This window comes from Myxocyprinus asiaticus, chromosome 37 (assembly GCF_019703515.2).
Source record: "Myxocyprinus asiaticus isolate MX2 ecotype Aquarium Trade chromosome 37, UBuf_Myxa_2, whole genome shotgun sequence".
NCBI classification, from domain to species: domain Eukaryota; kingdom Metazoa; phylum Chordata; class Actinopteri; order Cypriniformes; family Catostomidae; genus Myxocyprinus; species Myxocyprinus asiaticus.
The window spans coordinates 760,001-772,981 of record NC_059380.1 but is presented as its reverse complement, the minus strand read 5'-3'; the positions used below and the strand labels follow the sequence as shown (position 1 = coordinate 772,981).

Below are 12,981 nucleotides of genomic sequence, written 5' to 3'. Positions count from 1 at the left end.
TCCAGGAGGATGCTCACTAGGTTTTGGAACACACCAGATATTTACAATGTTATATACGTACAAATAACAAATCTCTTATATAAGTTTATGTAAGTTATTTATATCATATTCATATTTTTACTAAAAGTTTATGATGCCATTACATTGGTCTGTCATTTTGGCAACCAATCGTTGCATTGCTGATCATGGTTTCGAGTATCGATACACGTGCCCTTGTCAGTAAACACAGGAACGTGCAATTATGTTAGACAACTCAATCCAGATATACTAATCAAATCCGCTCATGTGTTTGAAGAACAGAATTAGCTAAAGAGGAATATCACGATTACAAAATCTGGAATACGCCATATCATTTAATACGTATGAAGAACGAGCCTCATGCACTAAACATGAAAACGACATTCAGTAATCTCACATCTCTTCCTCCATCTCCTCTCGGCCCTCTCGGTCCAGGCTCTCCAGCGGGTCCGGGCTCTCCCTGTAACACAAAGTCCTCATCAGATCCCTTCTGTCCGGTAATGCCAGACCTTACACTACGAATCACTGAACACTTTTTGTTAACATGACTGTGTTTGTAATCTTTCAAAGACAAACTGCTGATGTCACCAAGCCATCTTATTTTAAACCCCTGCCCTCAAACACCTGACATATGGAGACACCATTCACAAAACCCGATCAGTTCCTGAAGGTTACAATCAAGTCCTACTCTACCTTTTTGTCATCGTTGAATATCCTGTTTCACACATGGTGGAAGCAAAATGGGTTACAAACACTGTTCATCAAAAACCGTCTAAAGAAAAACTGAAGCTAAAATGAGTAAACTTGCTCACTGGCCCTCCTGGAGTTCCTTTGGGGCCTGGGTCTCCCTTCGATCCACAGTCTCCTCTACTTCCTCTGGGCCCTGGTGCACCTTTGTCGCCCCTGTCACCCTGTGGAACAAATCAGCAGTTTATATGTTATCTGAGGGATAATACATCAGGGTCTATCTGTACATTATCCCAAGTATTTCACAGCTACTTACCACATAAATACACACTGATCTGAGTTGAAATGATTTTATCAATTATGAGAAGAAAGAGACTGCAGTCATACGAGAGACATGAAACTAGCACAGCTAAGTGGGAAATCACTAATCTGAGACAATCATAAAGTTTAATGGTCAAACATAAGACAAGAGACAACATAATGTAATGTTAAACAATGTAAAATGATAACTGTCAGAATCACAGTACCGTAGGTCCTCTCTGTCCAGGATAGCTGAACCCAGGTCTGCCTGAATCTCCCTACAACAAGAACACGAGACTTTCTATGTTACAACAAAACACTGATTTGATGCATGACTCATGTTTAAATCTCAGGGGACTCTCTGTGATGTACCTTTGGTCCCGGGGGGCCAGGATCTCCTCTTGGTCCTGCATCACCTGGGTCACCTAGAGTACCCTGTAACACACAGAACATGCTGCAAATGAATATTCCAGATCCACTCAAGACATCACATATAACTGTAAGACAATAATGTTGATTCTGTTTTGCCACCACTGATACTACAGCATTCATCATTGGTGACATTGCACATACAAAGTCGCCAAAACTTAAGTGGGCAGAGCAATTTGCCACAAATTTGGTGTTTGAGGAAACCTGTTTGAATATTCCCAACACTCTGACAGTGTGTTTTAGTTTTATTGTAATAATAATAAAATTTGTAAGGCATCAAAGCAGTTGCCTTTGGTCTTGGAGACAGCCAATATGCATGGGTGGCAAATATGTGGCAAAATATTCAAAAGGTATCAATGGATTTGGAGTATTGATGGTAATTTGTTTACATTTCTTCCTGGTTCCCCAGGAGCTCCCGGCGGGCCTCTTGGTCCAGGAAGTCCTACATCGCCCTAGGGTTTCAAAATAAAACCCAACACATTGTTAATCTTTAATAATGTCTACCTTAAAATCAACAGTAAATATCAGAATCCAATCAAAGCTTCTCACCTTAGATCCTTTGTCACCGATTTCACCTGCCAGACCCCTCGGCCCCTCAGGGCCTGGTTCACCCTGTCAAACATTACAATAATTTGGATTAATTAGCGAGGATGTTTAATTTATCTACATCAGTGACATATGCCATCATGATGCGAGGGTGCTGGGTGGTTGCCAGGGTGTTGCTACGTGGTTGCTAAAGTGTTCTGAGTAGCACATTACAATGCATTTGGGTATAAGGTGTTCTGAGTGGTTGCTGGGTGGCTGCTTACTGGCCCAAGTCAAAAGGTCTCTAGATCTGACTGGAGTTCCTCCTTCAACTTAAGTCTATGGGGTTTTTTCCCAGGTGAAAATGGTAAGTGTGATCTGTTAGTAAAGTACCAGCACACCTCTCCTCAACAACACACACGATTTAAGGGATCATTCATGTCTGGAGTACAAACACTGCAGGTTATATTAAGCATATTTTTAATTGATATCAACAGCTTTGTATATGTATATGTATATGTTTGTATATTTTCATTTTCAGTGATTCTAGATACTGACCTTGTCCCCTTTCGGCCCATTAGGTCCAGTGCTGCCTTTAGGTCCAAAGTCACCTCGTCTCCCCTAAAATACAATAGTAAAACATCACAATTTTATCAGTTTTACATGAGAAAAATGGCATGCAGAAGAAAAATCTCCTCACAGGATCGCCTTTAGGTCCTTGTCTACCGGCCGCCCCCTGTAAAACAAAAGACAATTCCCTTTAACATCCAATCCAAAAAATCATCTATTTAGAATGCTGAAATAAAAATAATGATGTAAATAAAAACATATGCATACAGCAGGTCCTTTCAAGCCAGGAACTCCAGGTGATCCGGGGCTTCCTCTTTCTCCCTGTAGGGGGCGTCAGAAAGTAAAGTACCTGACTACAATTGATGGTCAATATCAGTGTAATCTCTAATGTTCTGATAACTTACTTTGGGTCCAGTGTCTCCAAGTGGGCCGGGCGGACCTGATCTTCCTGCACGACCTGGATCTCCCTGAGAACAATGTGTGAAACCATGACATCTCGAACCAATGCGAAGAAATTCACAGGCTTATAATTAACTTTTGTTTGTGAAATGTATCTACCTTCTCTCCTGGAGCTCCTGGAAGACCAGAATCACCAACATCTCCGGGATAGCCATCAGGACCCTGTGAAAAACCCATTAATTTGTCAGTGATCATGTATAACACAAGTAACTGATATCCTATTACTGCTGAGCAAAAGGAAAAAAGACTGACACACCTTGTCACCTGGGTCACCTTTGCAGCCAGGTGCGCCAATCCTCCCGATTTTTCCCTGTTTAGACATTGGAATTTCAACAGTCATTTATATTACTAACATTTTATGACTCCCTGAGTTTCTAGTTAAATTTTTAATTAAATTAAATTGTTGACACTCTGAGGCCTGTTTCACACAGCTTGTGCAAGTTTAACAGGTTACAGAATTTACACTTTGCATGAGGTGCAATAGAGATGACAGACACAAAAACACTTCCTATTTTGTAAATCAGACTGAATCCAGATGATTCAACAGTTTGTATTCTGCATACTTTGAGGTTTGCATACCAGTCCATGTGGATGGATGTAAATTGTATGATGATCTAGTTTCTTATAATGATTAGGATTGAAGCCACTATTGTATCTGTTAATCTTCTGCTTATTATTATTATTCTTCCTCAGCCATTGATGTCTATGGCAGCCCATAGAACCGTACGGTAAAAAGTTGTGAAATTTGGCACACTAGTAGGGGAGAGTCTGAACATTCCTGGTGGCAAATTTGGGGTCTCTATCTCAAACCGTCCAGCGGCACCAACAGGTCAAAGTTGCACTTTCTGCTTGTAACTTGAAAACTGTGCGTACCAGATTTTCTGCCATTTTATTTGAAAGAAAATACTGTTTTTTTTAGCTTCTCCTTCAACAAATTTTTCCAATCTGCATACATTTTACTTCTATTCATCTATTGATCTATCTTGATTGATCATCTATTTTGATATTCAAAACCATTCCTGAGAAATGGCCTTATGAAAGTGACAACGTGGATGCCAAACAGAAAATGAGGCTGTATTTTGGCAATGCTTGAGTATATTGAGATGGAACTTGATATGTTTCATCATCACCACCATGACCTGAGGGTGCACGTGCAGTTTGGGGATACTTCCACTTTGTGGTGAAGAAATCTAAAAAAATATATATTTTTGCTTAGAACTTTTGTTTAGTTTGCCTTATTATCATGAGCCTTGTCTTATCATATTCCTTGGGACATGCACAATACATTGATACCAAATTGTGCCATGGTCGGTCGTATTGTCTGTGCACCATTCTGAATTATATTAAAACATTTTTTCATTCCTACAAATCTCATCCAACCTTCAACCAATTTTACTCAAATTATCTTCAGACCGAGCTGCACAAAAGTTTTTTGTTTTTCTTTGATATTCCAAACCATTGGCAAGATATGGTCTTACGAATGTGACCGCCAGGATGACAAACAGGATGTGAGGCTGTATCTATACAACGCTTTGAGCTATTGAAATGAAATTTGGGACATGTTATCACCACTATGCCTTGAAGCAACCTGAGCAATTCGGAGACAGCGCCACCTACTGGTCAAAAGTTATAAGCAATTTTATGGTGTTACAAGTAATTCCTCATTGTTTTTAAACGGCTTTGCCGAAAATTATCAGCAAGTATGCTATTTGCTATTAATTTCACTTAGGTGACCTGTCACGGTTGCCTTGGCCCCGTTATTGCTGCTTGCAGCTATATTTATATACTATTATTATTAATTACATTTACATTACATTAATGCATTTGGCAGACGCTTTTATCCAAAGCAACTTACAGTGCCCTTATTACAGGGACAATCTCCCTGGAGCAACCTGGAGTTAAGTGCCTTGCTCAAGGACACAATGGTGGTGACTGTGGGGATCAAACCAACAACCTTCTGATTACCAGTTCAGTGCTTTAGTCCACTACACCACCACCACTCCATACTTGGCGCCACCATACTAATTTCTGGCTGTTATCAATGGAAATACTCAATGCGATGATATAAATCACTTTATTTTCTGTACAGAGCTGCATATGGGTTGCACAGCAGAAACGCTGTCAGTGTGAAAGCTGTTGCAGTTACGCAGCTGCTACTCTTATGCGCTGCTCACCTGAGCTGTGTGAAACAAGCCTAACAAAGCTCTTTCCAACCTTTAAATCTACACCAATTTAACCATAACTAACCTTCTGTCCATCTGTTCCATTACGGCCAGATATTCCTGCAACACCCTGTTAGAGAATAAAAACATTTATTAAATATTTTTTAATGCATGCAGCATGGATGGTTCAATATGCTGGAAATAGAAGCATAAGCCTAGTTCTAGCAGGATGTTCTCAGGATTCATTATATCAGGCATCTCATCCAATCACAAAACAGCCTCCACTTTATAAGTATGCACAGCTGTCTGTCATTGTTTGCAAACTTCAGTTGTTTTCACCCCCCTCCACCCCATCACCACAGGTTTAGGTCCCATCCTGGGTGGGATTAAGCTCCGCCCCCCTGCCATCATCAGTTCAAGCAAACCGTAACACGGGGCTTACGCCAAATGAAATAAGCATCTTTACATTCACATTAATTCCAATAACCCTGAGTCTTTTCTGATAGAATATAAAGTGATAAGTAAATAGCTTGAGAAACGTACCTTTTTCCCTGCAGCTCCAATTTCCCCCTAAAAACCAGAGAAGTTGTGTGTCAGAAATCAATATTTGTGTATTAAGTGTGTGTTAATCTATCAGATCTTACAGATAACCCTGAGAGAAATCGTACCTTTTCACCTTTGAGACCCGGCTCTCCCTAAAAGAGAACAAAAACAGTGTGGTGGGTACGACATATAAGCTGGACATTTCAATTAAATATAGCACATGATGAACGTGAGGAACTTACTTTAGGTCCAGGATGTCCGATGGGTCCCTCAATACCTGGATCTCCCTGTAGGTTTTGATATGAGCCCTCGTTAATAACTTAAATTCAGTTTCATTTTTGGTTGAAATGTTCAAACGAAATGTTGGGGTGTATTTACCAAAGCACATTCATGAACTAGTTTGTACTCACAGGACGCCCTCTGTCACCTTTAGGGCCAGGGTCACCGTTATCTCCTTTAGCTCCCTGTAATAATCAGACAGATACAAGCAATGTGAGTTTGAATCCATCTTGTGACATTCTCTGATGTCCTTTCCTCCCCATCATTTGTTGCACTGTACAAAGTGGTTCCAAGCAGCTGTTACATGAAGGTGCTATTTCTACTTCATCCGAACCTTAAAAATGACTTTTGTTGGTGTAACCTAATATATATTCAGGTTGATTTATTCATATTAAATCATATTTCATGTTTCACAGTTCTCTTAACAGTGCTTTCTTTCCATTTACCATCTCAATACAAGTGAAGAGGGCAAAAAAATATTCTCAAAATAAAATTAGAAAATTAGAGAGCCTCACTTTCTGTCCTTTGTATCCTGAAGGACCTGGAGGTCCTGGAGTCTCCAAACATTTGGCAGAGTAGCACTGTGGAAAATATGTATGATATTTTGAAAGGTTAGAAATCAGATGATACAATGACACTCCTCAGAGTTATAGCAGAATTTTGGACCAAACAACTAGACTTTTTCTGTCGAACATGTTTCGTCACTTATTTAATCCAGTCACATCTTCTGCATCATTTTCCTTCAACTAAATATTCTGTTATCATCTATCCATCCTTGTCACTAGAAACTCGTACGAATGTTTTCTGGTGGAACACACAAAAGTCATCAAAATGCCAAAGTTGCTCTTTAACTTATTATTGTAAGTAAAATATTATTGTATTATTTTTTTCATAAAATGAAGTGCTTTTATACAGAACCTCACAGCACAATCCAAAATACAACATTGGAATTATTTTTGTCAGATAAAGTGCTGCGTAACAGAGCACCACAAATGTGAGATACTGCTTAAGTATAATACTATAACTATTGATTTATTATAAGTAGTTTTTCAGTGAATATTACATAACTATGCAATAGTGTTACATTTCTGTCACATTGTTTTAACTGAATAGGAGCTTTTATTTTGGCGGAAGTGTAACGGTAGCCAGCTTGTACGTGATAGCTGTGTGGTATGTGTAAACCTCACTCCCCTGGCATCAAGAGACGCACTAGCGACTGACACTAGGAGCTGTAGCCTTTAGCCTCTTCATTAGTGCACACTCCTCCCGTTCGGAGCGAGTGGAGCAGGACCGGTAACAGGAGCTTTTATTTTGGAGTGAAGCCCTTTCCATTTCTGTCTGGAAAAGCTACGTGACTCAAAGTGATTATTAAACTGCAAAAGGCTGCTATTTCTTTAAATAAATCTATAGTCTGTATGTGCCCTGTGCTACAAAGTGAATTAGCGCTCTGCTCGCTGTCATCTACTACAAACTTAGCGTGCAATGCTCATGATGGTGTTTTTTTCATGTATGTGCGTAAGCAGCTGGCATTCACAAGCACTCACATTTGAAGAACACAGCAAATGCAAACTATATACAGTATTTATCTCCTTAAATCACAGCTTTTATGGTTTAGTAATCACACTAGGACATAATGTGATTTTAAATTGTGCACTGAATGTATACGGAATGACATTCGTATGTCAGACCTTGCGGTACGAGTACAAGTACATGAGCGTGGTATCAGACCTGTTTTCAGTATCGGGACATCCCTAAAAAATGTATAGATTAGGTCCAGATTTGAACCCAGGTCCCCTACTAAAAAGTGTTTGTTTGTGTCTTATCCTGCCAAGAAAATAATGATCTATTCAACAGCCACTGAGTAACAGCTCTGAGGAAAGTGATGCAAAATGTTGCTTTCAATAGAAAAACAATGAAATGTCAGTTTAGCTGATATGGATCTCACCTCTTGATAAGCCAGATGAAGCTATAAGAGAGGAAGACACAAAAGGACAAGGAAGTTAATGGACCCCAAACATGCACGAAGCACTAAATCATGTCTTAAAATTATATTTTCAATAGTAAATACTGTATCTGTTATTACATTATACCACTGCAGTGCACACCACGGACAAAAACATTAGACAGGCAGTGTATTACCATTGTGTCGTAAATGCGGTCGATTGTTGATGTCACAATGAAAGGCCGCCCCCCCGAGAGATCGACCGCCATGTATTTATTGCGAAAAACACCAGCGGGTGAATTAGCGATCTCCCGAAGTCCCGTCTCCTCCAGATTCCTGGACGATGCAATGGCAAAAATCTTAATGAGCTCATCACGCGCTCGCTCACCGGCCACTTTGATCCCACCGCATGGGTTTCCCGTCACGTGACCATCGGTGATGACCACAGCGAAGCGCTTGGTGTTGGGTTTGGATGGCGAGCGGACCAGCTGCTGGGTCATGTTAGTGATGGCACAATCAATGTACGTGCCCTTGCCCAGATACCTGATGGGCTGCAGCCTCCTGATGAATTCATCCTTATTAGTGATAGCGCTGATGATCTCCTGCCGCTGAGAGAAGTGGAGACCTCCCACAGACCATCTGATCTGGACTAAACCTTTGTAGTCAACATCTTCTAGTTTCCTAGCAAAGGCTGCGGTGAACTCTTTGATGCTTTCGACCAGGCTGCCTGGTGGATTCTCCTGCAGAGCGATGGTCTCCGAGGTGTCAATGACAAAGTACAGGTCGATGGGGCATTCGACTTTTTCTGGAGGGACAGAACACGCACAGCAACACAACAATACAGTTAAAATAATATTAAAATGACATAATTCTGGTTATATAGTGAAAATGAAATCAAAACTGACCATATTTACTTTCTTAATACATGTTCGTGAGCTTATTGTGAATGATTCATCACTGCACATTAAAGGTGGACCGATATATCGGTTTTACCGATTAATCTGTTTTATTTAAGGATAGTGATCATATGAAGCCATTTATTATCACATAGTTGTTTGGCTCCTTTTCATAATGATAACAGAAATCACCCAAATGGCCCTGATTAAAAGTTTACATACCCTTGAATGTTTGGCCTTGTTACAGACACACAAGGTGACACACACAGGTTTAAATGGCAATTAAAGTTTAATTTCCCACACCTGTGGCTTTTTAAATTGCAATTAGCGTCTGTGTATAAATAGTAAATGAGTTTGTTCGCTCTCACGTGGATGCACTGAGCAGGCTAGATACTGAGCCATGGGGAGCAGAAAAGAACTGTCAAAAGACCTGCGTAACAAGGTAATGGAACTTTATAAAGATGGAAAAGGATATAAAAAGATATCCAAAGCCTTGAAAATGCCAGTCAGTACTGTTCAGTCACTTATTAAGAAGTGGAAAATTCAGGGATCTCTTGATACCAAGCCAAGGTCAGGTAGACCAAGAAAGATTTCAGCCACAACTGCCAGAAGAATTGTTCGGGATACAAAGAAAAACCCACAGGAAACCTCAGGAGAAATACAGGCTGCTCTGGAAAAAGACGGTGTGGTTGTTTCAAGGAGCACAATACGACGATACTTGAACAAAAATGAGCTGCATGGTCGAGTTGCCAGAAAGAAGCCTTTACTGCATCAATGCCACAAAAAATGCCCGAAAACACCTTGACATGCCTCACAGCTTCTGACACACTGTAATTTGGAGTGACGAGACCAAAATAGAGCTTTATGGTCACAACCATAAGCGCTATGTTTGGAGAGGGGTCAACAAGGCCTATAGTGAAAATAATTCCATCCCCACTGTGGAGCATGGTGGTGGCTCACTGATGTTTTGGGGGTGTGTGAGCTCTAAAGACACGGGGAATCTTGTGAAAATTGATGGCAAGATGAATGCAGCATGTTATTAGAAAATACTGGCAGACAATTTGCATTCTTCTGCATGAAAGCTGTGCATGGGACGCTCTTGGACTGTCCAGCATGACAATGACCCTAAGCACAAGGCCAAGTTGACCCTCCAGTGGTTACAGCAGAAAAAGGTGAAGGTTCTGGAGTGGCCATCACAGTCTCCTGACCTTAATATCATCGAGCCACTCTGGGGAGATCTCAAACGTGTGGTTCATGCAAGACGACCAAAGACTTTGCATGACCTGGAGGAAATATTCTGGGCAGCTATACCACCTGCAAGAATTTGGGGCCTCATAGACAACTATTACAAAAGACTGCACGCTGTCATTGATGCTAAAGGGGGCAATACACAGTATTAAGAACTAAGGGTATGCAGACTTTTGAACAGGGGTCATTTCATTTTTTTCATTGTTGCCATGTTTTGTTTTATGATTGTGCCATTCTGTAATAACCTACAGTTGAATATGAATCCCATAAGAAATAAAAGAAATGTGTTTTGCCTGCTCACTCATGTTTTCTTTAAAAATGGTACATATATTACCAATTCTCCAAGGGTATGCAAACTTTTGAGCACAACTGTATATATATATATATATATATATATACACTGTGTGTGTGTGTTTGTGTGTGTATATATATATATATATATATATATATATATATATATATATATATATATATATATATATATATATGGAAAAGTCTTTATCTGGTGAATATATAGGCTATGAAAAACATCTTTTGGCTGCTCCCGTTAGGGGTCGCCACAGCGGACCATCCGTGATCCAGATGCCCTTCCTGATGGAACCCCCAGTGGCTGGGGGACTCTCACTCACACCTACGGGACAATTTGGAGTCTCCAATTATTCTATGAAAAGCAAAATTTGGTAAAAACTTAAATACAGAGCATTGTAACAGAGCCAAGTCTCTTTCAAAATAAGAGTCCCGAAATAAGTAAGTGTATTTCAGGTTTGTTCATAGTCCCACATTATGCTCCAAATCTTTTTTCTGGTCATTATTGTTATTTTGGTTGCACAATAAACTGCATCTATGATTTTGTTCATTTTGGATTCTTGTAGTCTCTATGTGTTAGTAATAAAAGGTTAAGAAAGTTTTTAACATGCTATAAATTGATTTTAAAAAATATTGGCCGATTAGTTGGTTATCTGCCTTCTCCACCACCTTAGTTATCGGCAAAATACATTAGATAGAATAACAGATAGAAAAAATGTCTTGCTCCGCCCCTGAAACAACTTTCCTTTTAGCTGACATCATCAAGCCCTCTTATATTTTAACCACATCATATAGAGACACTTTACAGCATGCAATCAATTCCTGATGAGTCCCGCCCTACATTTTTACATCTTTGTGAATATCCTGTTTCACTTGGAGCATGTCACATTACGGAAGTCAAATGCGTTTTAAACTTTTAAAAAGCACATTTTATTCATAAACTGGTGTATCATGAAGGCACTTCTGTGTGTCGTGCTATTGTTTGAAAATAGAAATTTTGCCCATAGAGTCAAGCACAAATAGTTTTCGGCTTCCATTCACAGGTTTTATCCAAACTGGATCAAATATTTTTTATTGTTTTTAGTAAGTTTGCATGTTTAATCCTTACATGACCTGCTCCATTATTATGGAGTCACTTTGTCCCAGAAACACATTTCAAGTTTAAAAAAGAAAGTCTCAGACGGCATTTAAGTGATTCAATCTCAACAATGGTTTGGAGTAGAAGCATAATAAACACATTCCCCAAACTTCGATGAGACTGTTATTTTAGTGCATAAAACACAAAATGTATTTCTGAGTCAAAACGGCTCAAAAAGTAAAAGATATGTCAGTTAATAAAGCAAGCATTTACTCACGTGTGCATACAGTGTCCTGAGCACGAACTGCTGCATCATACAGGAAAAAACACAGAAGGAGTGACAATATCATCATCCTCATTCTCCTTCCTAAACACACACACACAAACAGGATGTGTTGTTGACCATGCTCAGAAATCGCATCAGCTAGTGCACTTCTATCATTGTTAAGCAGAAGCATTTATAAGCAATCAGAATTAAATAGAGTACAGACAGTAAAAATGTCCTTCCAGCCCAGAATTTGGCACTGATGACTTATACAGGAATCTTTCACAGTACTCTGAGATACAATCCCAATATCATGAACTACTGACATAAACAGAACACAGAATCACTCCACTGCACGAATTCAACTGCAAGTGTTCTTCTGGCATGGATCTAATATTCAGCTCATTATGACCATAATAAATAACAATAATTGGATTTAGGAAAAAATCTGACGAAAGCACTTTGAAAATGTTCAAACAGAAGTTGACTTTCAAATGAATCTCACTTTACATGTATGTGTACCTTATATGTCTCCCAAATCTGTACCAAGCAACACTGTGCCTGTTAAAGACATTAAAGACATTCAAACTACCTCCATGATTTCTACTAGGCCCATCTATGGTCCAGTCTGATCAGTGTCAATATGATATAGTTTTGGAAGTTTCAATCAATTCAGTGGTGACTGCATGATCCGAGACAAAAAGAGTACAACAGAGTGAGAGAAACATTCATCAACAGTGAGCGGACACACTAGAGATGTTGTTCACTTTACTGTGTTGGCAGTCCGCCCCTGCTGCCAGTACAGTAAGACTAAATACTCAAGTTAAAAATACATTCTCTGAAAACCTAAATATCTTATGCAATTGATCTTGTTTTAAGGATTTTTAGATATTTTTACAGGAAAACAATGAAAAAAATTATTATCAAGAATATGATTTTTGCACTAATATCAAAGGTCTTACTAGAAAAAAAAATTACTAATCAACATGAATTTTCTTGATAAAAAAAATATGATCGTGTCTATAACGTGCATGTAAAATGGCTAGAAATAACATTTTAGCTCAGCGTAAAACTGACAGTTTACACAAGGTTTATTTCTATTTCTTCTGCTCCAAACTTATTTCAAATGTACTTCTCTGTCTGCTCGTATGAATGTAACACATCATAAGAAAGTGTTTCACCGCTGTTCAAATGCACTTTGGATCGCATCATTTATATGTATAAATGTTTTCCATCTGAAAGGACTAAATATTAAATGAAACAAATGACAATAA

The 12,981-nt window shown here is 39.2% G+C and overlaps 1 protein-coding gene across 2 annotated transcripts in view; it reads right to left on the bottom strand.

Moving 5' to 3' along the window:
• Positions 1 to 12,981, bottom strand: part of LOC127428089 (collagen alpha-2(VI) chain-like) — a 31,170-nt gene that overhangs the window by 14,866 nt on the left and 3,323 nt on the right. For both annotated transcript variants that reach the window (XM_051676160.1, XM_051676161.1), the window contains exons 2-22: positions 11,720 to 11,809; positions 8,112 to 8,719; positions 7,918 to 7,938; positions 6,488 to 6,553; positions 6,104 to 6,157; positions 5,936 to 5,980; positions 5,819 to 5,845; positions 5,694 to 5,720; positions 5,236 to 5,280; positions 3,245 to 3,298; positions 3,088 to 3,150; positions 2,934 to 2,996; positions 2,797 to 2,850; positions 2,660 to 2,695; positions 2,518 to 2,580; positions 1,984 to 2,046; positions 1,824 to 1,886; positions 1,378 to 1,440; positions 1,233 to 1,283; positions 831 to 929; positions 416 to 478 (exon numbers count right to left, since the gene is read on the bottom strand). In XM_051676160.1, the coding sequence (XP_051532120.1) occupies positions 416 to 478; positions 831 to 929; positions 1,233 to 1,283; positions 1,378 to 1,440; positions 1,824 to 1,886; positions 1,984 to 2,046; positions 2,518 to 2,580; positions 2,660 to 2,695; positions 2,797 to 2,850; positions 2,934 to 2,996; positions 3,088 to 3,150; positions 3,245 to 3,298; positions 5,236 to 5,280; positions 5,694 to 5,720; positions 5,819 to 5,845; positions 5,936 to 5,980; positions 6,104 to 6,157; positions 6,488 to 6,553; positions 7,918 to 7,938; positions 8,112 to 8,719; positions 11,720 to 11,801 (1,710 nt within the window). In that variant the 5' untranslated portion in view covers positions 11,802 to 11,809. The remainder of the gene's footprint in view (positions 1 to 415; positions 479 to 830; positions 930 to 1,232; positions 1,284 to 1,377; positions 1,441 to 1,823; positions 1,887 to 1,983; positions 2,047 to 2,517; positions 2,581 to 2,659; positions 2,696 to 2,796; positions 2,851 to 2,933; positions 2,997 to 3,087; positions 3,151 to 3,244; positions 3,299 to 5,235; positions 5,281 to 5,693; positions 5,721 to 5,818; positions 5,846 to 5,935; positions 5,981 to 6,103; positions 6,158 to 6,487; positions 6,554 to 7,917; positions 7,939 to 8,111; positions 8,720 to 11,719; positions 11,810 to 12,981) is intronic.